We start from the raw sequence: 26,155 nt of genomic DNA on the forward strand, positions 1-26,155 counted from the left end.
TGATCTTTGAGGTTTCATGTTAAAAAATCTAGAGTTCTGTGATTTTATCCTGGAAAAGATATCCTGTATTAGGCAATTCAACCTCAAGCTTGATTTTGCTTTCTTCTTTTTATTTTTTAAAATGAATTTTGGTCTGATCCAAAGGGAGAAAAAATCCTTTTAAGAGAGCAGACCTATCAAGCTTGTCGGCATCCTGCCCAGCACTCTTTCTCTACAGATTGTGCTGGTAATGCTATTTTAGTGGCTCTGCCGTGATATGAAATCTGAGCATATTATACCTCTGCCTGGTATTTGAGAACATTTCTAGTTAGAATGAAAATTACACAGTAGTGCCTCAACCATAGCTGTTGTGCTCTTGTATTTTTTTCTCTGCTCTTTAATGTCTTGTCTGTATTACCCAGTAGACCAGCTAGGAAAACATTCCTACTGCATGGGGCCCAGAGACTGGGCTATCTGTGAGAATTCTGACTTTCCCCCTTTTCCCTCGGTAATAAACTGCAATTTCTAAGATCACTCTGACTTCTGCCTCCCCTTGAACATAAGAAAGGATAGATTTAGATGAGATTGTCACAGCCTTGCTCAAAATGACAAAACGAGACATTCACTGCCACCCTCCTATCACTACCTGCTCTGTGCCTCCCCCAATTTGATTGCAAAGCATAAAGCTTTTAGGGGAACAATATCAGCTCTTTGGAAGTTGTTTAGTTCAATGTTCCCTAGTTGGAATACTGGGCCAAAACTCCTCCAGTGTTTACTGAGCTTGGCACTGGAGTTTGCGGTTGGAAATTAGTATTGGAGATCATAGTAAATTCAGCGGAAAATCCTCTTTTGGTGTTTGCTGATTGTGAAATGAAGAGAACAGCTGTCGTTGTCCTGTTATCAGCAGTCCGAGACTCTGTTTGGATGAGTTAAGCAGAACCTTGGTTTCCTCTCTGAACCAGCTAACATCTTGCTTTAGTACCTTTTGAACTACCTGCGTAGCTGAAGTCCTCTTAGTGCTGGCCATTTATGGAGGAGGAAGCTAGTGTAAAGTGAAAGTACTCAGATAAAAGGGGACCTGTTGTCATGGAAGAAAGCACTGAATTGGAAGTCAGAGCAAGTGGGTTTGGAATCTCTGCATCTTACTATTTCTGTACTCCTGAACAACTCACTTTGGATCTCTAGATCTCAGTTTCCTCATTTGTAAAGAGACCCCATCAGAGCTGAAGATCTCTGGGATACCTTTCAGCATGATAGCTAGGATGCAAAAACTCAACAATGTTTTCAATTCAGAATTTAATTATACCTTTCCTCCTAGGTATAGATGGTCTGCATAAAGCATTTGGCATATAAAGGACTCTCTATAAATGTGCCAGTTGTTGTCATTATTATTATGGCTGTGTACAGCAAATATTAACTCTTGGAACAAACTCCCAAGAGATCATTAGAATCTAGAATTGTGGATATTACTTGTGACCAGTCTTAGAATGAACCACTGAGTTACAGTTATAGAATAACAACAGCACCAGCTAGCATTTATATAGTTTCCAAAGCACTTTATATGTATTAACTCATTTTATCCTTCAACAACTTTAAGAGCTAAGTATATTATTATTCCCATTTTACAAAAGAAAAAGCCAAAGCTGAAAAAGGAATTTGTGCAGGATCAAATAGCTGACTCCCAGTCCAGTACTCTGTCTATTGGGTCACTGACTACCTCAAAATATAAGAATTCGGCAAAGCCCTAGTTCTATTTTCTTCTTGTTCAGGCAGCAAGAAAGTGTATTGATGATTTATAAATTGTTCTGTGCCATTTACTTCCTTAATATGTAGTAATATGTAGCTCAGATTTTAAGGTATCAACATTTGGATGCTGAAAAGGGACCTTCAAGAAGAAATATAGAAGTTATTTGTGTCCACCAGAAGAGCTCTTCAGAATTCTTTTAAGAAAATATTCACAGTATGATATAAGCTTGGTTCATTTTTTCTTTCTTTTTAAATTTTTTTCTTTCTTCTTTTTTAAGGAGGTGATGAACCTGAAAATTACTTTGGGCAGGACAGCTCTGAAGACTATCCCAGTGGGACTCATAGGCCTAGCTTAGTATCAGATGCATCTTTTATGTCAGATTATCAAGATGAAGGTAAGTTTTCTCCTTTCTGCCTGGGTTCCAAGTGGCCCAGTTCTGTTAGATTTGGTTTTCATTCTCTTTGCCTCCTGCAATTTTTGTACCTACTGAATTGTTTACAAAGTTTATTTCTGGCTTTGTAGACATCTCAGTTTTTGTTTCCTAGGGACACTGACCGTCTGGGGAATTCAGTACTCTTGGAGTTAATGGTAGCTTGGCAAACACTAACTCTATGTTGGGGTGGGGTGATTCCATATTGATCTCTTTGTATAAACTGTAGCCCCAAAGCCAAGTGAATATTTGAATGTCACATAGCCTATGTTGCTATTTTTATGGGGCTCATCACCTTCACTGCATTGTTTGAGAATGGAGAGCCTCCCATGTGTGATTAATTGGGACCACTGAGCTCAGTGAGCCATGATAAGATATCACCTAAGTCAACTAAGCTATGACCTTAGGGAAATCTCTTACTAGTGGTCTGTCCTGGTGTGCTGGGTATTCCAATGAGGAGCCAAGATGATCTAGGATACTAAAATGGAAGCATGTGTACCCTTAGGGATATGGAGGGAAAATTGAATGGATAATTCCTTGTTTATCTTTTGTTAGCCTAGGTTCCTTTCATTTCCCCCCCTCTTTCCAATTTTCTTGAGATTTAATTTGTGTTTTTTTCAAATAACTTTTGGGGACAAATATTACCATATGTCATTTCCCTCACCACTTCCTTTAGTGTTTACTTTTTTTAAAAAAATCTTTCTTTACACATTCTTTTGGTTCCTTTATGTGGTCCCCTTGAAAGTTCAGAATTGTTTATTCAACTAATAGTGCCCATTCCAAAACTATAGAGTTTTTATTATAGACATATTTTGTGGGATTTTTCAGTACTATAAGTTCACTTAGTATCTGAAGTTTTGGGAAATTGGTGATGTGGGATGTATATCTATAGCATAATGATTATTTATGAGTATCAGTTAAACACTTCTATATTATTAATCACTAGAATTTCAAGTGCAAGCAAGCAAAAATAATCCTTTCCCTCAAGGAGTTTATATTCTAATGGAGGAAGACAACACATAATGGGGAGATAGAATGGCAAGAGTTAATGAAACATGGTGGAAATGGCTGGAGATGATGGGCAATGATCTGGAGGATTTCAAATAATAGCTAGAATTTATATTGCACTTTATGGTCTGTACATATTACCTCATTTGATCCTCAAAACAATCCTATGAGATGATAATAACGAACGTAACAGCTAGCATTTATATAGCACTTTTAGGTATGCAAGCTCTTTACAAATATTTTATCTTTCCCAAATCCCTAGGATGTAGATGTTATTATTATCTTCATTTTACAGTTGGGAAAATTGAGGTAGACAGTGATTGAGTGATTTAGCTAGGGTCATACAGTAAGTATCTGGGGCCATATTTGAACTCAAACCTTACATACTCTAGGACCAGTGCTCTCTTCATTGTGTCCTACATGTTTCAGCTATGTTATAGATGTGCATAAAGAAAATGGGTTGGGGGCACAGATAAAATGCTTGATCACAGAGTCAGGAAGACATCTGTCTAAGTTCAAATCTGATTTCAGACACTAACTAGCTGTGTAACCCTGGGCAAGTCACTTAAGCCTGTTTACCTCAGTTTCCTCATCTATAAAATTGGCTGGAGAAGAAAATGGCAAACCACTCTAATACTATTCTAGTATCTTTGCTAAGAAAATCCCAGTCTTGAAGTCTTGAAGAGTTGGAAATGACTGAATAATAACAACAAAGAAAATGAAGAGGATCTGAGTGATGGCTTTTCCTTCAAAAAAGTGAATGACTTTGCTTCCTTTATGAATCTCAGCTGTATTTATCCATCGGATGGTTGGCGTTATCAGAAAAAAATCATCTCAGAAATAACAATCTGTGATTATGGAAGGGACCTCAGAGGCCATCTAGTTCAACCTCATTACATATGGGGAAACTGAGATTGAGAGAGGTTAAAGAATTTGCCCAAGATCGTACAATTTGCAGGTGCCAAGTAGGCAGGTAGATCGTGCAGTGGACAGAGAATGGGACACTGAGTCAAGGAGATCTGTGTTTGAATGCTGCCTCATACACTTACTATCTGTGAACCCTTAACCGTTCTTACTTTGCATGTCTAAAAGAACTGTATAAATGCTAGCTATTAAAATTAATTCTGGATAAACTTGATATAATGGAGAAACAGACAGCCTTACAGCTATCTTAAAGCCTTAGAGTCAAGAGTTGTCTCTGATACGCACAGGCTAGGTGACAATAGGCAAATCTCCTAACCTCTCAGTGCCCCAGAAAACCCTCTAAGATGATGTTTTTTTAATCTGAGATCAATGAAATTGTTGATTTTTAAATAAACGATTTTGATAACTAATAGATATTTTATAATCCTATATCTTTTATTTTATGTATTTAAAAACATTATCCTGAGAAAATGTCTGTAAGTTTCACCAGACATGTTGTGTGTCACAAACAAGTTGCTGGTGTGCATCAGGCAGCTTAGGTAGAGCAGTGGGTAGGATACTGGACCTGGAGTCAAGAAAATATTCAATATGGCCTTGGACATTGACTAGCTGTGTGATCTTGGGCAAATCATTTAACTTTTGCCTCAGTTTCCTCAACTATAAAATGGGAATAACAATTGTACCTAGGGGTTGTTGTGAAGGTATGATGAAATAATATTTGTAAAATGCTTTGCAAACCTGAAAGTGCTATGTAAATATTAGCTATTATTATCATTTCCATTGTCAGTGGAGGATGTCTCCCTAAACCAATGAGGTTGTAGAGCTGAATTACTCCCCTACCAAAAAAATAAATAAATTAGCAAAAGGGAATGGAAGTCAGACAGAAAAGATAAGGTGATGATGTGCCAGTTTTCCAACATGGTAACTGTAAAGTCAGAGAGACTGTCCTCATCTGACTTTGACCCTGTAGACTTGTTTCTCTGCATTTTGCCATTATAGGTATCATTGCATCCTTCAAACTGCCTTTCTTTTCACCACTAAAGGAGAGTTTGAATCACCATTTAAGATAGAGTATGCCTCTCCTTTCTAGAATTCTTACCATGTCTGCCTTTTGAAGGCTCTCTATTTTTTTTTTTAAAGAATCAGAAATTGCAAAAACTGAATTAAAAACATGAATGTGTCATATCTGTTGCCCACTTTTCCTGAATAGGGTAGAGCTTTGCACTAAATTTAGTTTGAAAAGGCCACAAGGAATGCCCTGAAAACGAACTGAGTCTTTCAGCCTGGAATCTCAGAACAAAGGGGCCATAGCCAGGGTTCACAGTGTGCCTGCAGAAACTGCCAAGAATCCTAGAAGAATGTAGAACCTGACCAGGTGCACTGCCAAAAAGAATAAAGAAAGAAAGAAAACAAAAGGTTACAGATTAAACCGTGCATAAAATGAGGGCATGGAATGGCCTAATCATATCCCCTCCTCTGCCTCTGCCTCCCTTCTATAAGCCTTGATGAACTGAGGATGTGTTGCCGAATCCTACAGAGAGATGCCCACAGGACCATAGCCCCACCATCTGGAACAAAAACTTGCTAACAGATCCTAAGAGTTACATTTTCAGACCTGAGCAGGCTTGGTGCTGAACACTCAGATGAGATCTCTGGGGCTATACTTAGTGTTTAGATCCTCATGAAATTGTATGCTCTCTTTCCCAGCAAACTAAAATCTGCTTGCTTACAATGCCCTAAAGTGCATATGCTGTTTTAAAATAGATTTATAGTTTATGGACTGCTCAGTCAGTAGATCATCATTTCTTATCTTAATTTAAGTCCTGTAAGAAGAAAAAATATATATGTACATAAATATATATATATATATTTCCCCAATCACATGCTAATTACATGTTACTTTCTTAATGTTTCATTTAAAAAAAAAAAAGTTTTGAGTTCCAAATTATTTCCCTCCTTCTGCTCCTTCTCCCTGAGACAGCAAGCAATCAGATATAGTTATACATGTGCAATCATGTAAAACATTAAAGGAAAAAATTTAAAGAAAAATCTGAACACTTTAGAGAGGCAGATTCAGTGTCTTTCAGCAGAAGGAAAATTTATAGTGCAGGTCTTAAGAACTAAAGAAAAGTTCTTTTATCATGGGTAAAAACTGAAGACATAACAATGTATTGTACCAGGCTCATTACAATAAAAGAAAAAAAGGGGAGTGGTGAGAGGATATGTTGAACAGGTGCAGCAAGATGGAAATCAAGAAAGAAAATGCTTTAATTTTTGCACCAGGATGTTGGATGTCATAGAATGAGTGTCATTCTCTTCAGGAAACAGGGTATATAGCAGTGGGAGTAAGAGCAGCATCTGATGCAGAAGGTGATGATTTGAAAAACTGCAGAATTAGTGGCAGAGCTTACTGCTTCCGGCTATGCCCTCTAATCGAAGGGGAGAAATTGGAGTACCGATGATGGGGACACTAAAGAGAGAGAAGCTTCTAGAATGAATCTGATTTTCAAAGGAGATTTTTGGTGTGACTTTGGCATAGCTTTCTTGGCTTCACAAGGTTGAGACTGGAGAAGGGGCTTGGAGAGTTTGAGCCAAGACCCCTTCTGGTGGTCACTGGTCTCTTGTTAGCACTGATCAGGATGGCTTCCTGTAAAACAGACTTGGTAGAGCTCCAGACTTATTCCAGAGTAAGTAAAAGTGATATTGTCCTACTACTTTTTAAAATCATATTTTATTTCTTTTTATTATTTATGGTGAAGATGAGAGATTATGTCTGACAATCTCCTTCTATATATGTAGCTAAATGTATCTTTACCAAATGTTTAAAATTGTTTCTGTGTTGTAAATTAGGAATGAATAATAATGATACCCATAGGTGACAGTTATTTGGGTACTTTGCACTTTAGGAGTTTTGCATATAAATTGTCTCATTTAATTATCCCTACAACTGTATTTATTAGGTGTATTGGGTATACCCATTTTGCAGATGAACAGATGGAGGCCACAACTAGTAAAGATTCTTCCTGCTGTAGTATGCAATGAAAATAGGATACACTGGCTACATTTTGTAATGAACAATTGGGACCCTTTCTCTAAATTTCTCTAAATTGTCTCACAAAGATTGTTCGTCTGTAAATTAGGCATCAAAATGTTTATTTATAAAGCAACTTGAAATCTTTATCTGGGAGATAGGTGTAAAGTGTTGCATTACTGTAAAACTATGTTAAATTACTATTGTTTAATTTCTTAAATGGAACAAATTACTATGTTGCTAAGAATAGTTACTGAGTCTGTGTGAATGAATGATATGAGATTTGGTTTAAGTAATCCCACTGCTTATGCTAAATCTGAAGACAATATGGGATAATAGAAAAGATACTTGATTTGGATTCTAATCATTTAACCTCTGACTCTGTTTCATCATCTGTAAGATGGGGATAATAAACATCTATTACACTACTTATCTCACAAAACTATAAAGAAAAGTGTTTTTCAAACCTTTATAAATATGAATTGTTAACTGGGACTATATTCACATAGGTTAAAAACCCCACATTTAGCACCACTACCCCTTCAAACTAACAACCAATCTCTTTCCTCTCACTCAAAGCCAAACTTCTAGAAAAAAACTTTTTTTTTTACAAGTATTGCTTCTGTTTCCTTCACCTTTCACTTCTTAATATCTCAAAATCTAGCTTCTGACTTCATCACTTAAGAAAATCTGTTCTCTCCAAAATAACCAGTGAGTTCTTTTTTTTTTTTTTTTTTTTTTTTTTTTTTTTTTTTTTTTTTTTAGTGAGTTCTTAAATGCCAATTCTAGCTCTCACACATTTGGTCTTCTCTATAGTATTTGACATCATTCACCAACTTCTCCTCTCTGGATCTCTGTGGAATTGCTCTATCTACCTCTTTGCCCACCCCATAGTTTCTTTTATTGGCTCATTCATGTATGGTACCTTAGCTGTGGGTTTATTCAGGTGTTCTATCCTGACACTCAATAATAATGTCAGCATGCATGTGTTCAGTAGAAATGTCTGTGCAGGTGATTCCCAGATTCCTTCTCCTGACCTCTAGTCTTGCATCAACAGCTGCATATTGGACATTCCCACCTGGACATCTTGTAAACAGCTTCAGTTCAATGCATACAAAAGCTTCCTCCGACGCCAAGCTCTCTGCTCTTTCTAACTTTTCTATATCTGTTAAATGTTCTAGCATCCTTCCCCTCACCCTGGTTCACAATCCCAGAGTTATCCTTGATGCCTCAGTCTTCCTCACCCTATCATTTACCATGTTTTGTTGATTCTGTCTTCAGGGTATCTCTCACAACTGTATCTTCCTCACCACTCACCCAGTTGCCATCATAGTTTTAGCACCTCTTATCTCTCACCTCTAAGTTAGGTGACACATTGGGTAAGAACACTGGTCTTAAAGCCAGAAAAATGTCTAAGATTTTTCAAATCTTATCACTAACACTTACTAACTGTGATTCTGGATAAGTACCTCAATTTCCTTATTTGTAAAATGGGGATAATAATATCACTACCTTAAAGGATTGTTGTGAGGATGAAATTAGATAATATATGTAGAGTGCTTTGTAAACTTTAAGATACTATGTAAATTCTAGCCATTATTATGACTATTATTATTATAACTTGGACTATTGCTGTAGCCTACTAATTAGTCTGCTTATATTAAGTTTTTCAGTTCTATAATCTTTCTTTCAATCAGTTGCCAAAGCGACATTCTTAAAAATTCTGACCATGTTGCTCCTTTTCTCAGACACCTTCAATGGTCCCTATAGCATCTAGAATAAAATATAAAACCCTCTGACATATACAGTCCTTTAATAAGAGAAGGAAAAGAGCATTTTCCAAGTATCTACTGCATTCCAAGTACTGCACAAGATACTTGACAATTATTTCATTTGATCTTCACAATGACTCTGTGAGGTAGGTGCCAATATTATCCTTATTTTACAACTGAAGAAATTGAGGCAGAAATTAAATGACTTGTCCAAGATCACATAATTAGTATCTGAGGCCATATGTGCTTTATCCAATGTACCACTGTTTCAACCTAACTTTTGAGGCTTATTAAACATTACTTATATTCATGCATGTGTTCCAACAAAACTGGTTTAGTTGCCATTCTTTTTGTACAACATTTCATCTCCTTGTCTTCATGGCTTGTCTCAGGCTATTCCTTCTGCCTGAAGAGCACTAGCTTTTCTCAAAGATCAATTAAGTATCAGCTCTATGTGAGGCCTTTCTTGATGTCCCCAAGTCAAGAAAATACTTTGTATTTGAAAAGAGAAGAGAAGGACAAGAGAGAAGAAGAGGGGGAAGAAGGAAGATGGAAGTAGAGAAGAGGAAAGGAGAGGGAAGAAGAGGAAAGGAGGAGAGGTGGGAAATGGAAATGAATAGAAAGGAGAAGAGGGGAAAGAGAAGAAAAGTGAGGAAAAAAAGATGGGAAAGAGGAGAGAAGTAAAAGAGAAGAAGGAAAAGGACAAGAAGGAAAAGGAGAAGAGATTCACTTCTATGGCTACATGTTATTCCTCCAAAAGAAAGGGACTGTTTATATACCTAGAACTTAAAATGCTTTGCCCTTGGTTAATGCTTGTTAAAAAGGAAATTGTTTCAGTGGTGAGAAGGATATTATTTCATCTTCGTAAATAAAACTTACCTGAAAATGAGATCTAGTCTAGTAATATGTTAAAGTATCCTAATGGCCTAAAGTAGTTGATATAACCTCAGACTGTGAGACTTTTTTCTTTCTAATCTCTGGTAGAATCAGGTTCATTGTTTTCTTTAATATGTGTCCCACAGTAAATAATAATAACAATAATTTTAATAAACTAATACATATTTTAATTGTATTTTTATTATGTGTAGATAAATAATAAAGATGAGTCAAATGATAAATATATGTTCTTGGGAAGGGGGTACAGACAATTATTTATCTCATTCCTTTTGTTATACATAATAGTTTGCTTTTTTTGGAGGCTACTGGGTGGTACAGTGAAAGACTGGGAGACCTGAGTTCAAATTGGGCCTCAGAAACTTGCTAATGGTGTAACCCTGGGCAATCATTCAATCTCTACTTGCCTCAGTTTTCTGAACTGTAAAAATGATGATAATAGTAGCAATCTCCATCACAGAATTGTTGTAAGAATTTGATGTGATAATAATTGTAAAGGCTTCATGCAATGCCTGGTTCATAGTAAGATACTTAATAAATATGTTTTCTAAGTTTTTTTCTTTTCCTCACTATGGTGAGTGAATAGGTTTTCCTTTAATGAATTCACATCATTTCTGGGCAGAGTAGACACAGTTTGAAATCAAGAAAATGTGTCTTCTTAATTCCAGGCCTGGCACTATATCTGCTATACCACCTAATTTCCCATACCTTAATTGCTCCAGGGATAGGGAGATGGCACCAGAGTGCACAGAGTGCTAGGACCAGGAGTTCAAAACTGGCCTCAGATACTTGCTAGCTATGAGACCCTGAGCACTTAACCCTATTTGTCTCAGTTTTGTCATCTGTAAAATAAACTGCAGAAAGAATTGACAAGAGAACCCCAAATGGGGTCACAACAGAATTTAACATAACTGCACTGAACAGTAATCAATAATTGGCAGCTCACTATAATCAGTTTAAGACTAGGACTGAAATTCAGATTCTTCCTAATTTTATATACTCTGCCTACAGACAGACAGACAGCCTCAGAGTATAAGAAAGGTTAGTGGCCGCCTTAGAACTATTGGCAATAGCTGCTGCCTTCCTGCCCCAGATATCCCCTTGTTTTCCTTGCTTCTTTGGCTGTATTAACAGGTAATACAGTACATGCATGTGTGCCCATTGGTATCTTGGGACTAAAGCCTGGGTATTAGATCAGTATGGCTATATTAGTTCAACTTCATTAGAAGGGTGGATCATTGCCCTGGTTTTGGTCATCACCATTAGGTAAGACCATCAGGTTTCAGTTCATTGGGAGAAATTAAAAAGTCTGTGTTGAGTTAACAGTAATGAGGGTAGGCTAAGTCACCCTTCACTCGGAATTCTAGTGGCCTTTTTCATGAAGATAAATGTCTTATTAGATCCAAGTCATCATGTCTTTTACATAGTATGGCATAAATCACAGATGAGGATGACAAACTGGATTTCAAACTTGACAGTAATTTATATAACTTAAACAAATGATTACCAAGGATTATACATGTTTTGTGAAGAATAAAAAAAACAATAACAATTATCTGTCTATGAACTGTCCATTTTTCATTCTTTAGCCTAGTACTGTTGGATTGTTGATGAGTGTATGTTTAAACTTTAACCTTCTACCCAGTACATAATAAATACTTCTTACATATGTATGTGCATAGTTGTATATATGTCTATGTATGTATCTATATACCAGGTGCTCTGAATTGCTTATCTTAGTGGAATCAAATGTAAACTAACTTTATACATAAAGTCATAGGATTTGAGAGCTGGAAGGAATTACTCAATGCTCCTACTTCACAGAATAGGAAATTAAAGCTCAGAGAGGGAAATACTTTGCCTGACATCGCATAGCTAGTTTGTAGCAGAGTGGACTCCTGTGAATTTTGTTACCAAACACAGTGAAGAATGAGGCTTCAACATGATTTTTGAGACTTCCACATGGTATAGAGGAAGGTCTGGTCCAAGAGGAAAGTCATTTCCTGTGATAGGCTCCATGACCTCAGCCAAGGCACTTGGTCACCAGTATGTTAGCGATTTTATCTGAACTAAACACTGTCTCTCAGGAATATTATCAAGGAACAAATTACAGACAAGACTTAAAGTAAATGCTTGAAATTACATTTAGGAAACAAGTCTGAGGAATGATTAAAATATCATGTTGGAATGATTTTGAATGTGATTTTCCAGCCTATTTATACTTTGTTGAAGTGATGATGATATACAACTAATCATCAAGTGTTTTTTTGAGCTACAAATCTGTATCCAGTTCTGTTGTAGAAAGATAAAACAGGGGACCTGCCCTCAAGAGGTTTATACTCGAGTTGGAAAGAGAAGATTTATTGGAAACAAGGAAAGGAAAACTATAATCAGAAACACAATGGAGATACAGTGGATGCCAAAAGAGAAGACGGGGACTCAGAGTAGGTGAGAAGGTTTCAGGAAGAAAGTGATATTTCAGAAAGTATTTTGCTTAAATGCTAATCCATGTTACAATAGCCATATTAGTATATAACAGTTATAATAGTATATAATAATATGTATATCTCATTTTTCTCTTCCTCTTCAAATTTCCCTGGAGCTTTTAGTCTGATTTTCTCCTTTGCTCTCACTACTTCATACTTTATATTAAATTTTATCCATTTCTTTAGTAGAATGTAAGTTTCTTGAAGGCACTGGCAATGTCATTTAAAAAAATCTCACTATCCCTAGCAGCTCACTACTGCCCCTTGAGTAAAGCAGGTACTTAAGAAATATATTTTTGAACTTGGAACTAAAAACAAATTTAATTAATTTCTTGGTTTTGACATGGAAATTTTAGCTTTTCATATAAATACAGAACATTTAAATAATATTCATTAAATCAATACTAAGCTTCAGCTGTTGGAACATCTAATGGCCCACTTGAGTATGGATGATTTCATGAATTATATTATACCTGTGCTCCACAAGTTCTGCTGGGGGGGGGGGGGCTTTTTGCTTTTGAGTGCCAGCCAATATATTACTTTTCTTTTTTAATGGTGAGCCCTGTGTGGTTTAGGACTAGGATACTCTGAGTTCTAATATGTAATAAACATTATACAGAGTGGTTCTCCTGATGTTCCCAATATTGGGAACTAGATTGTTTCTTCAACAAAGTATCTCCTCTCTAGAATCCTTCCTCCATCTCTGGCAAAGCCAGCCCTATTCTATAAAATTTTAGGGCAGAAAAAGCTAATGCTTTTGCCCAGAGTTTTCTATTCTGTAAATCTCTTGGCTTTTCTCCTCAGAAAGATGGTTCTTGTGGTGGTGGTTAATTGTGCTGTTTTGTGATTATATATTGGTGCCCAGACAGAATTTTAATAAAGAAAACCACACGGTTAATTTTTATTATGAGACAGGCGCTCTCCAACAAATCCTCCTCATTGTCACTGAAGGGTGTAGGAGAGTACTGAGAGGAGAGTTTGGCCAAGAGATTATCAGACCTTAGAAAAGATCATTTGAGTTATCTAATCTAGCCCTTCTAATGAATTCACATCATTCTCACTAATATCTCATCTAATTAATTCTTGAATATAGCCATCACACTTTGGGTGCTTCCTTTCCTGGGCTCTTTTCCCTCTTGATTATTACCACCAATTTATTCTTCATGTCTAACCTAAACTTTTCCTTCCTTAGTTTCAGGCCATTGGCTCCTTTCTGTAACATCTTCTGAGACTGAATAATTCCCCTAATTCATTTATATTGTTACCTTTGGAAGGTATTTATAGACTGTGATCATTTCTCCCCAGAGCCGTCATTTTTCTAAACTACATAAATTTTAGTTCCCTTAATTCTGACTTCACTCCTCCCCTGTCATACCCTCCAATCTTTGTATAATTTTTATCACAGTTCCTGCTATTTTTCACACCAAGGGGATTATCTACCAGAGTGAGCTGTCTTTTTCTCCTCCTTTTTGCTTTAAAATATAAAATCTTATAAATCCATTAAAAGATGCATTAGGATTTATATATATGGTGAGGGGGAGGGGAATAGTGTCGTTCTGGTAGACCTGTCTGTGTAGTACTTGTTTTGGCATATGTTGGGATATATGTGTATTTTAATGCCTTAATGTATTATGGTTTGTTGTAATTGAGTGTCTATAAAGTAGCAGTTAAGAGGGTTTTATGGACCAAAGAAGAGATAAGAGTTCTGTAGCGCCCTCTTGTGATGAAAGGCAATAATACTTTTCTTTCTCTCTCTTCCTTTCTCCCTCCCTCCCTCCCTCCCTCTTTTTCTCTCCCTCCCTCTCTCTCCTCCCCTCTTTCTCTCTCTCACACACACACATTTTACTGAATATTTTACATCTTTCCGATTTCCTTTTTTCCTGTTCTATATCCCACACCTCAGCAGAAAAAATCTGAACCTTTTTCCTTCAGAAAGAGATATTAGATCAATCCCAAGACATTTCAGCTTTTGCCTTCTACTCACTCCCGGAAAAGATACTGCTTGTGTCCAATCTCTAACGTCAGACAATCTTGGACTTGGTGAAAACCTAAGATTGTTTACATGTCTGATTACATTTCCAAATAGATAAATAAATACAGAGAATGGAGCCAGATTTCATAAACCAAATTTTCTAGGACATTGTGCTTTATTATTATAATGGACATGATTAGCAGCCCCAGTGGACTTCAACAGATCTCCCAGATCAAACATATTAAATTCACTAGTTTTTACAGATTACAGTTATAGTTGGACCAGGCATAATTTGGATATTATTAATGGTTGGATGAAGAGCAAATAGCCAGTGGGAAGGCTGGACAGGTGTACAAATGAGATGGAGCCTGAGAGATTTATTGTCTTTAGAATAAATGTCCAGAAGTGTCATCAAAACTTCTCCAGGCGACACTTTTTCCCCCTGAGGGAATATGGCAATAGCTATGGCCTAGAATATACTTTTTTCTTGGGATATTTTTTACTTTGACCAGAACAATGTAAAGTTGCTTTACACATGTTACACTCTCAAATTATATATATATATATATATATATATATATATATATATATATATATATATATAAAATGTGTATATTATATATATAACATATATTTAAACTCTAATGGAATGAAATGATTTATCTTTTATTTTTAGACCTCTGCTTGTTTATGGTTAGGGGGGGACTCTTAAGGAATTTTGTGAGGCATGAGAACTAAAGATAAAGAAGTTAAAATTGGAGTATTTCCCCACCCCCAAACCCCATGGTTAGAGAAAAAGAAAATACTTTGGAAACTTAATTAATGAGTAACACCAAATGTCTGGAGTCTCAAGTTACTATATGCTATTAAAGGCCAGGAATGAACTCAACTGTTTTGGATGTATAAGATATCCCTGGAAATTTAACTTAAATGAGGAACAAGCTTCTTTTATGGCATATATTGTTATTGTTTTTCCAAATGGGAAAACCATGACAATATCAGAATATTGGAATTTTAAAGTTAGAGGCTTAGGGAAAATGGAAAATTAACCCAGAATTTTGTATGTGGTATGATATAACCTTCCTAAAAGCTGAGGAATTGCAGGAGAGGTATGGTTTAAACCAAGATGAAAATGGATCACAGGGGAAAATGGTGAGAATAACATTACAAAGATTAAGTAGACGGAGGAGGGTAGTTTGGTGATTCCCTTGGTCCTCCCCCAGTTGAAAATGTGATTAACTTACAAATAGATGGTGGCTGTTCTTTTTTTAAAAAATCCATAAAAGAAGTTAGCTTACATATACAGAATTATTCACTTAAAAAAAGAATTATGATACTACTAGTTGTCCATTCCCATGAGCATCTGAAATAAAATTTAAATATAATTTATTAGGCCAACATAGATATGGAAAAGAACCTTTTCATGGCATAGTATCTATGGCTCTTCAAGGAATTAACCCTGATTCTGATTATTTTTAGTAAAATCCAACATTCACATTTATCTATCTTTATTTTAGGTAATTATTTTCTTCATTGAAAGTATGATTTTCCTTATCTCCAGAACCTCTCTGTGCCAACCAGTCTTCTCAGATTATAAAGAATAAAGCAGAAGTTGTTTCACTGCCTAAATGACATAATTCTACACACATACACACCCCTTATGTAAAAGCTGTTAAGAATATGTCAGTTTTCTCCATGGTACTTTAAGTGGTGGATTTTCATAGAATACCTCCTGGAAGCACCCTGGAGGATACACTACAGCATTATCATCCTTTAGAAAAACATCAAATGGCCTGGGAAGATAACTGCATGGCTGGCTTCTGGGTCTGCTGAGTTCCCTGGGCTTGGCCATCAATGAATTGTCAATGCACTTGGATATATGAGAGCAACTGAGCTTTCTTTTCATTTAAAATGACCCAGAAATATTTAGAAATCTCTCTTTGCTTGATTATTGGGAAACATTCATCCTAGGATATACATTTTTGTGAAGTGGAAATGACATAGCATTTCTAAAACACTTAGCACAGTGCTTGCCTCATAGTGGGTGCTTTATAAATGCTTGTTCTTTCCTTTCTCCAAACACCAGGAGAAAAAGCTAGAAAAGGTTGTGAACCTCAGCTTGGTATGATTGTACACAATTCATAAAATACGAGTGTTGGAAGAAGAGATCTCAGTGTGCATCTAGTCCAAAAGATGCCCCTTCCTCCCACTATACTAGTGATGATAATTGGGTGCTATGAAGGAGTGGGGAGGAAGAGATAGCATGATGCAGAGGAAGGACAGTTGTATTTAGAGTTAGATAATATGGGTTCAAATCCTAATTTACTACTTGTATGATCTTGGTCAAGTCTCATAATCTCTCCTAACCTGTTCCTTCATCTGTAGAATAAAGAGATTGGACTAGGTAACTGAGGTGTTCTCTTCCACTTCTAAATTCTATAATCCTAAAATTTCCCCATAAAAATACTGGCTTTTGTACTAAAGTGCTTTCGTTTATTTTCCTATAAAATAAAAACTAGGCAAACCAAAGTAACCAGTGATTTAAGTTCCTCCAACGAATAATTATGTAGAGAGAGAAGCTTCATTGTTATCTAGGACCTTAAATGTGCAGGTTATAAATAGATACCAGACACTTCAGAGATGGTCTGTTGGGGATAATGTGACATCTGTCAAGGGAGAAGGCTGAGGATTTTCTCCTAGAGAACTATATTGGAGCCCTTGTAAAAAACTTGTGTATCTCTAGTAACTAATGCCCAAGTTACATGGCTTTGAAGCTGGGGGGAAAAAAACAGGCTCTCCCCTTCAGCTCCCTCCCAATTTGATTATGTGGAGGAGGTGACTGATTAACCTATAAATATAGCATCTGAATTTTCCAGCAAATATTGCTAGTTCTCTAAACAAGCTGTTTTAAAAAATACCCCCTTGCTTCCCCAAGATTGAGAGTTAGATTTTAATTTGGGTGTCTTGTGTTTTATGTTTTGTTGTTTTCTAATTTGGAATTATAGGAGAGGATGCCATTAATGCAGTATGAGACATATTGATAAGGTGAAGCTACAGTCACCTTTCAAGTGTTATATTGAACCTTTGTGAGTTAAAATGTCCAATTCTGGAATGTTTCCCTAACATTAAATGCACTTAAAAGATGTATGAGTTTGTTGTACTCAATTTTAAGAAGTGACACAAGTACTGTTTGTCTTGCTAACAAAACAAGTTATTTTTCAGCTACCTAGCTTCCGTTTTGTCTGCTTTGAGTGAAGATGGTGTCACGTGCAAGAATATTGACCGTTTCTCTTTGCATATCAGAAGCAAAGACATTTAGAACTCATGCTGAAATCCAGAGCTGAGCTTGATTCCATTCTTGGTGTGGGAGAAAAGAAAGGAGGATGGGCTGGGCTCTACACTAAACAGATCCAAGATAAGACCTTATATATGGTTACCTTAACTGGTGGTTCCTGGATCTTACACTGGCGTTCTTTGAACAGGTTTCTTATTTTAAAAAAATTTTTTTAAAGTTTTAAGCAATAGAATTGAAAGGAATTGAAATATATGGGACCTTCACAAGTGATACATTTTGCAAATAAGTTATTTTATAATTATGATAGTTAACATTTCCCAGATTAATTATTTTGATTCTTTAAGCAATTACACTGTCAGTGCCAGACATTGCAAAGAACTCTGTTTGGTGCTTACTTTATATATATAGTATATATAGTATAAGCTTTAAAAGTTAGAAATCATAAAGATTACTCTTCTAATAGAAAATGAAGATTTAAGAATTCAGAATTAAGAAGATTCTTAATTAACTCTGACTTAGTTATAATATTCTTTTGGACTCTTCATCCAGGTTATTGCTCACAATAGTTCTAAGATATATTCTGGTTTTGAGTCTAGGTAATACACAGGATGTTCTGGACATGATTTCCAATATACAGCCAAAAAAAGTGTGAAATTAAGGAGAGGCTTCTGTGAGGGTTTTTTTTTTTTTTTTTGCACACTTTGCTAAATGAATTATTGAAATTTCAATAAAGATTTCTTTTTAAAATAAAAAAGTAAAAAGTGATGTAGATTTTATTTTCCTCTTAATTCTTTAACTTCTCATAATGTCCCCATGAAAGCTGTGCATGCAGAGCCCAAGAAGAATAGATTCTATAATATTTACCAGATCAGGGAGATTTTGAAAATGTGGACTCTTGATGTGCTGGCCTCTATTGACTTGGTTTGAACTGGCAGGTTTACTGGGTCTGTGCAGATGCAGCCCATGTGCAGTAAATCCATGCGGTAAAAAATCCCTATGAAGTTTTTGATTAAGAAACTTTTACTATCCTTTTAAAAATGAAATACATTGGTCATTTTTAAAGTAATAAAAGTAGCTATTTTATGTGATGGTCTAAATTTTAATGCCTAAGGCAGATCTATTCAATCGTATTAAAGTTCCAGGTTTTCAGAGTCTCTTAACTAAATTATTGTTCTGTGGTCCCAAATTTCTATTCACATGTAAAAGAAATGACAAAATGAATCTTTACATTGAACAGCAGACCAAAAGTATGTGTTGTAAACCTGTAAACTTACATTTAGAAATGTAGTGAACAAAACTGATCATTCTTGCCTATTATTAGTGAGTGAATCACAAATGAAAAAATAATCAAATAATAGCAGGCTACTCTAATCAGAAAAAAATGAAAGAAATTATAAAATTGGGGGGAGTAAAGGGTACACACTGTCTAAAGTGAGAATGAATAAATTAAAAATCACAGTATAAAGACTTTAAAATAATACTAATTTAAATTAGGAAACTAATTTTCTTTTTTTATAAAAAATGCAATATGCAACACTGTTTAGTTTTCTAATTTTAGTAGCAACTGGCATTTTGTATAAACTACTTAGAAGAATTAGTGAGAGTAGTGATTAACTTAGAACATTAGGTGAAATGGAAAACAATCTTATTGGGCAAATGGGTATAGAACTAGTCTAGGAAATAGGCCTATAATTTGAAGTAGAATATCACAATTGCAACAGAAGAAGATATTCTGTCTAACATAGATATATTTAAAATACATGCATATCTAAAGGTAGGATGAGGAGAAATTTGCCACAGATGTTATTTTTATAAAATAAATCCAATTCTTTTTTTAAAAAGCTATTTCCCTGTTTAGTTATTTTATTATGGAAGAAATGACTGGCTCTCCTCTTGCCTTTTTTTTTTTTTTTTTTTTTTTGCATGATGGCAGGTATTTAAAAATAAGGTTTTAGTTCAGGGGGTTTTAATTTTTTTTGTATTAGGGACCTTTTTGGCAGGCTGATAAAATCTGTAAAACCCTTCTGAGAATCATGTTTTAAAGTGCATAAAATAAAATATGGAGTGCAAAGGAAACCAATAATTTTGAAATATGATTATCAAAATATTTTTTTAAAAGCCAAGTTCACAGACCTACAATAGTTTGTCTTTGGTGACTGAGTATTTTAAAAGTTTTTGTATTTAGTGAGACAAGTACTAGGGTGGGAAGAGATCTTTGTCTCCAATTGATTTCTAGTCACTATTGAAGAGAAACAACAACAACAACAAAAACACCCACCTATATTAAAAAAAAAAAAACCAAACGATCTACCCTCAACCCACTGGGACCCTGTGTCCTAATCGCAATTGCAGGAGAAGGAGCTAAAACAATCCATATCATTCTTCACCTAGATAATGCTTTCTCTCCCTCTAATAGCTCCTTGTTCATCAAGGTAACGAATGGGCATGGAGGTGACATGTTCTTCACCCACTGCTCTTTGTTCTAGGGTCCCTCAGACTGATTGTATCAGCTCTCACACAGACAAATATCCCCCCAAACTTTAACACTATGTTAAATTGAGTTATGGGGTTTTAAGGTTACACTCCTCTGGCTGAAGGTTGATTGTCTCTGCGAGATAAAGGAATCACTGCTCTGTAATAACAAAATCCTTGCCATGGGATAATTCCAGTTATTGAACTCATAGCTCTCTTTATTTGGTTACCAAGTAACCCCTGGTGATGGTAGGGTGGGTGAGATTTTTTGTTGTTGTTGTTTTGTTTTAGGAGGGATTCACCATCTTGTTTTCTTCCTCTCCTCTCTCCAAAGAGGGAAAGATACACCAACATTTGAAGGGATGAAAGCAGCAGAGCTACGGTTCCTCTTGAAAAGTACCATCATTGGAGCCAGCATTATTTCACTTTTACCTGTTTTGTTTGCACTAGTGTAGTTAAGTATGTGAGGGTACTTTTCCTCTTCCCCTTCCTGCCACCCCTCATCCCATCCCATCTACCTCTTGCCTCATGCAAGCTGCATAATCTGCCTAGAAAAATGAGCTTTTGGATTATGCTTTGAAGGCAGAAACACCATACTTGCTGTCCAAGCAAAAATGTAAGCTGCAGCCTTTGTTGGTGACTAACGGTGGTAGCAGCAATAGTTCTCTACGCCAATCTTTGCAGTTCCAATCCAGCGCATCAGTCCATAAAATGCCTTTGTGTAAAACCACTGGGTAATGGTAAATTAAAGCCTGTCTGATGAGTTGTGAGTACTGGATTTTTCCTGTGTCAAATAAATTTAAGTGAACTATTATAAGAGGTGCTGATAATGCTATAGAGGGGGAAAAAAGCTTAGTTATGCCACTAGTTCAACCAGTCTATGAACACTAGAGGAAAAAAAAAAAGAATCCTAACTCAGGGGAAGGTGTTCCATCATTTCCTTCATACCACCTTGCAAAATGTTTTACCAGTCCAATATTTGTTAACACTTTCATCAATGCCAATAGCAGCATTTAACACTCTGAGAAACAACAAAGCATAGTGGATAGGGTGTGGAACTTGGAACCAGGAGACCACTAGCTGTTTGATGATAGGCGAGGCATTTAACCTTCAAGAGCTCAGCCTCCTCACCTGCAGAGGCAATAATGATATGTATACCAAAGGTCACTTAGGATTGTTGTGAAGAAAATGTGGACAAATTTTAAAATGGAGACAAACATGAGGCATTTTTGGTATCTATGTTTGACACCAATTGGTGTTCAATTTCAGATGTCACCATAAATGATTGACTTTGAAGTTGGGGGAATTGTTCAAGTCTCACATCTGACCCAAGGGACTAGGGACTGGCCTCTCGGGACCCCAGTTAACTCACAGAGACTACAGGTTACAGAACAACTATTAATCTATATGAGTGGAGGAATATTCATAACCAGAATTCTCTATAGGAAAGAAAGCATATATCCAGATCTTCCACTGAGGCAATATGAGAAGACACTCTTCCCCTCTTTCCTTTGCAGAAGGGGGGATCCATGGGAGTGAAATATTGCAAATAATGTCAAATTTTTTCAATGTGGTGATTGGTTTTGTTGAATTTTCCTTCTATTTTAAAAAAATAAATGGTGACTCTCTGAGAGGGGAGAAAGGAGAAAAAATACAAGGGGAAAATTTAGGTGATATAAAAGCAAAAAATATAAATAAAATTGAAGAATTTTAGTTCAATTCAATTTAGTTCTTCAAGAGAATTCAAAGAATTGTGATCTCATGCTTTCCAGGGGCTTTAAAAATTCAAGAAGAGAGAAAGGAGCAAGCATTTACTAAGTACTTACCATGTGCCAGACACTGTGTGCTAAGTGCTTACAAATACCATCTTATTTGAACCTCATAATAATCCTGTGACATAAGGATCCCTATTTTACAATTGAGGAAACTGGCTCAAACAGAGCTTAAATAACTTGTCTAGGATCATATAGCTAGTAAATGTCCGAGGCCAGATTTGAATTTCCTGGCTCCAGACCCAGCACTGTGCCACCTAGTTGCTTCTAATACATACCTAACATGTACAGACACAAAGAGAATAAGCAAACAAACATTCTACAAGTGCAAAAGTTATTCACCTTATCTGTAAGCTATGGAGCAAAAGTGTTTAATAAAGTAGCATTCAAGAAGGAGCCATTGCGATTAGATGGAGAAGTATGTGTTTGGAGGTAGAGAAGATGCTATATCTATTTCATTTAGTCAGAACTACTTAGAGGAAGTTTCTTCCAGAAATTGGCTGAGTAAGATTTCAGTTGGTAGGGGAGATCAAAACAGGGGCAGTGTTCTGTGTAAGGGTTATGGTGCAGAAGACAGTTCAGGGGTATGAGCAGGGTAATGGCAGAATGGACCTGACATTAAGTTGAGTCATGGAGTAGACAGAATGGAGACTAGATTGAAGAAGTGGTCTGGTCATGAATTTCGAAACAGAGCATCAAGATTTTTGGTATTTATTGGTACCTGGAGCTTTGATATCTGGGTAGGTTTCCTGGTGCTTCACAATTACCCAAGTGCCTTACTTTTTTATTTTTCAAGTTCTGATATTACAAATAGAATTATCAATTATGATTATTGTAGAAATGTAACCCAAGTCCCAAAATCCCATTGGTATGGGACTCTTTTCTCATTGGTAGAAATCAATGTCCTGTTCCTGCAAGAGATGTATGGTAGAGGGAGTGAGAACAAGAAAGAGATCATCCCTTCATTCTCTTCAGTTCTTGTGGTTCTGCAGTTGCAGCATGTAAGATATCAACTCCATTTCAGATGGCTAAAAGAAAATACTTTGGGAAAACATGAGAACTAAAAGTCTCTATCATGTCCCTTTCTTCAACTTGCTACACTATAGACTTTGAGAAACTTCCATTGAGTGAGATCTGGAATTTATTTTCTGGCTTGAGCTGAACTATCTCATCCCCAGTGGGAGAGATCCTTCACTCTGTATTGTCTGCTGTATGTTCTCTCTCTCTCTCTCTCTCTTTTTTTTTTTTTTTGGCAAAACACTTCAGTTTAAGTGACTTTCCCAGGTTTACACAGCTAATAAGTATTTAGTGTCTCAGGCTGGATTTGAACTCAGGTCGTCCTGATCTCAGAGCCAGTGCTCTATCCACTGTGTTACTTGTATTTCTTATTTCAATTCAACAATCTTTTATTAGACATTTAATATGTGACAAATGGTCCTGGGAAACAATAAAGAGAAGTTTATATTCTACTGGAAAGAGGGGCAGTACAACTGAGAATCACCTCAAGATCAGAAGAGACCTTGTGTAGGAAGCAATATTTGAGGTGACCTTTGAATGAGCTAGGGACACCAAGGAAAGAAAGAAACAAGCATTGTTTTATAAAGCACCTGCCATATGCCAAACCTTGTGTTAAGTGCTTTACTAAAACTGTCTCATTTGATACTCACAACAACCCGGGAAGCAGATGCTATTATGATACCCATTTTAGAGTTAAAGAAACTGAGGCAGGCAGAAATATAGTGAGGCTAGGTCTTAATTTGTTTTTTTGACTCCAGGCTCTGCTTTCTACTCCTGTGCTACATAGTTTCCTCCTCCAAGTGGAAGAGATGGGGAGAAAAAGCTTTCCAAGCATATAGGAGAGCCTATGCAAATTCACAGAGTTATTATGTAAGAGTGCCATGTAGAATGGAACGTCATGTAAGAGAAACAGCCAAGTCATTTGGAATGTTGGAATACCTGAGGGAGAGAACTGTGAAATTAGTCTGGAAAGGTAGGTTGGAGCCGGATCTGAAGGGTTTTAAAGGCCAAACAGGCTTGTAAGGAAAGTGCTTTGTAAACCTTAAAGTATAATATAGTTGTGAGTGGCTGTTAATCATTTCTTACACTCAGCACCAATTGTAATTCATTACCTGGCTTGGAGCAATAGTAGTTTGCAAGATTGGGTAAGTGACCCTGGGATGCTTAAAAGGTACAAGTTTCTCAGATCGTATTATAAAGATTTTGTATGAATGCCAGGATCCTGAATATTGTTTTCCCTTTAAAATTAAAGTATTTAAAACCCAGTTTCCTTCAACTGAATTACTGCCAAAAAGAAGGCAGGGGACATGCCTGCTGGCTTCAGCTAGGATGCAATTAAGTGGTGCTGTAAAGTGTCAGACTTGAACCCAGGAAGGCTTGACTTCAAATCCTGTTTCAGATACTAGTTAGGTAACTTAACCTCTATCTGTCTCAGTTTCCTCAACTGTAAAATAGGGATAGATTAGAATTGCACTTACATCAAATTAAATAATATTTATAAAGTACCTGACACATAATAAGCATTAATGGTTGCTTCCTTTCCAATATTTATCATCATAAATCTACAGTTGGAATGGACTTCAAAAGCCCAACTCCCGCCTTTACAGATAAGGAAATTGAGGATAGGAAGATAAATAATATCTCATTTTGTATGCTTACTAACAGCATGACCATAGGCAAGTCACTTAACCTGTTTGCCTTAGTATTCTCAACTATAAAACGGAGATAATAGCACCTACTTCCTGCGTTGTTGTAAAGATCATAGAAGATAATAATGATAAATCACTTAGCACAGTGCCTGGCACAAAGAATACATAAGGTAAATATTAATTATCATTATTATTATTTTTATCATTAATATATGGCTTAGTACCTAGTTGTGTGACCCTGGGCAAGTCACTTAATCCCATTGCCTTAGCAAAAATGTGTGTGTGTGGGGGGGGGGGGCTTAGTATCCTGTTTTCTAATGTCATTTCCACTGAATGACATTTATAGCATTAGATAGAAGACAGAAGAAACAGAATCACAAAATCAAAGGTTTAGAGCTGTGAGCAATGTTGGAAGCTATTTAATGCCTTTCCCTTCTTGCCCTCCACTCCCTTTTGCAAATAAGAAATCTGGGATCTACAAAAGGCAAGTGGATCTCTCAAAGCCACACAGGTCATTAGCAGCAGAGCTAGGATTTGAATCCAAATCCAGCTGTCCTACTTGGTGCAGGGGTTGAGCTAAGACCAATGGATAACAATTGCAAGGAGGCAAAGTTTTGCTTTATGTAAAAATTCCCAACAATTAATAAATCCCACAATGACTGAAAGGAGAGGGAGAATTATTGGAGAAGGGGTAGGATTGAGTTCTGCATCACTGAAGTTCTTCAAACAGAAACAGAATAGCTGTTTATTGATGATGCTTTAGAGAGAACTATAATCTTTGGAGTCTTTTACAACTCTGGAATTCCCTGGATAACAATGGACAATACCCACTGAACTAATGATCAATTCAACAAGCATTTATTAAACACTTTTCATGTCCTGGCCCTGCTTCTTGACCCTCTGAACCTAATCACCCTACCTTAACTTTGTTTTCACTCAGGAAATTTTCTCAGTTCCTATTGTTTTCTCACCCTTCCCTCCACTTTGCAGGCAACTTTTTCTACTGATGAGTCCCTCATGGAACCTTCAATTTGAGGAAGGGCCCAGGCCATCCATTCTTCATTCCTCTCTATTAATTCTGTTAATTTTCTATAAATTCTAGTTTGCTTGTCCTTCATAATCTGTCCTGACAAGAGTCATCCCCATCCAAGTATAAAATTAGGGAAGTATTTCTTATAAAAAGATTTCAGACTTTGCCTTTGCAAGCTCTGCTTTTGCTGGACTTCACTACCACATCTCCACACAGGCACTTTTATCCTTCCCTTAAATTTTCAGTTCCTTTTTATATATTGTCCTCTCCCTCTTCCAACAAACTGTAAGTCCTTGGGCGCTTTTTTCTTTCTTTTTTGCTTGTATTTGTATCTCCAGGACTTAGGACAGTGTCTGGAAAATAGTAATTACTTCATAATTACGTGTTGATTTGGCTTGAGTACTGTTCTTGGCCTTGTATAAGATACTGTTCTTCCCCTCTGGGAGATGACTAAAAACCATTACATTGAATTCCCAATCCCTATATTTATGCACACCTGCATTTTTGATTTCCTTCACAAGCTAATTGTACAATATTTCAGAGTCTGATTCTTTTTGTACAGCAAAATAACGTTTTGGTCATGTATACTTATTGTGTATCTAATTTATATTTTAATATATTTAACATCTACTGGTCATCCTGCCATCTAGGGGAGGGGGTGGGGGGGCGGGGTAAGA

General features: G+C 36.3%; 1 protein-coding gene across 1 annotated transcript in view; it reads left to right on the forward strand.

The window, feature by feature from the left end:
* The window catches only part of SKAP1 (src kinase associated phosphoprotein 1), a 380,537-nt gene that overhangs the window by 85,199 nt on the left and 269,183 nt on the right, over positions 1-26,155 (forward strand). Inside the window, exon 4 of the mRNA XM_031968654.1 lies at positions 2,004-2,120. Coding sequence (XP_031824514.1) covers positions 2,004-2,120 — 117 coding nt within the window. The remainder of the gene's footprint in view (positions 1-2,003; positions 2,121-26,155) is intronic.

This window comes from Sarcophilus harrisii, chromosome 4, assembly GCF_902635505.1.
Source record: "Sarcophilus harrisii chromosome 4, mSarHar1.11, whole genome shotgun sequence".
Taxonomy (NCBI): domain Eukaryota; kingdom Metazoa; phylum Chordata; class Mammalia; order Dasyuromorphia; family Dasyuridae; genus Sarcophilus; species Sarcophilus harrisii.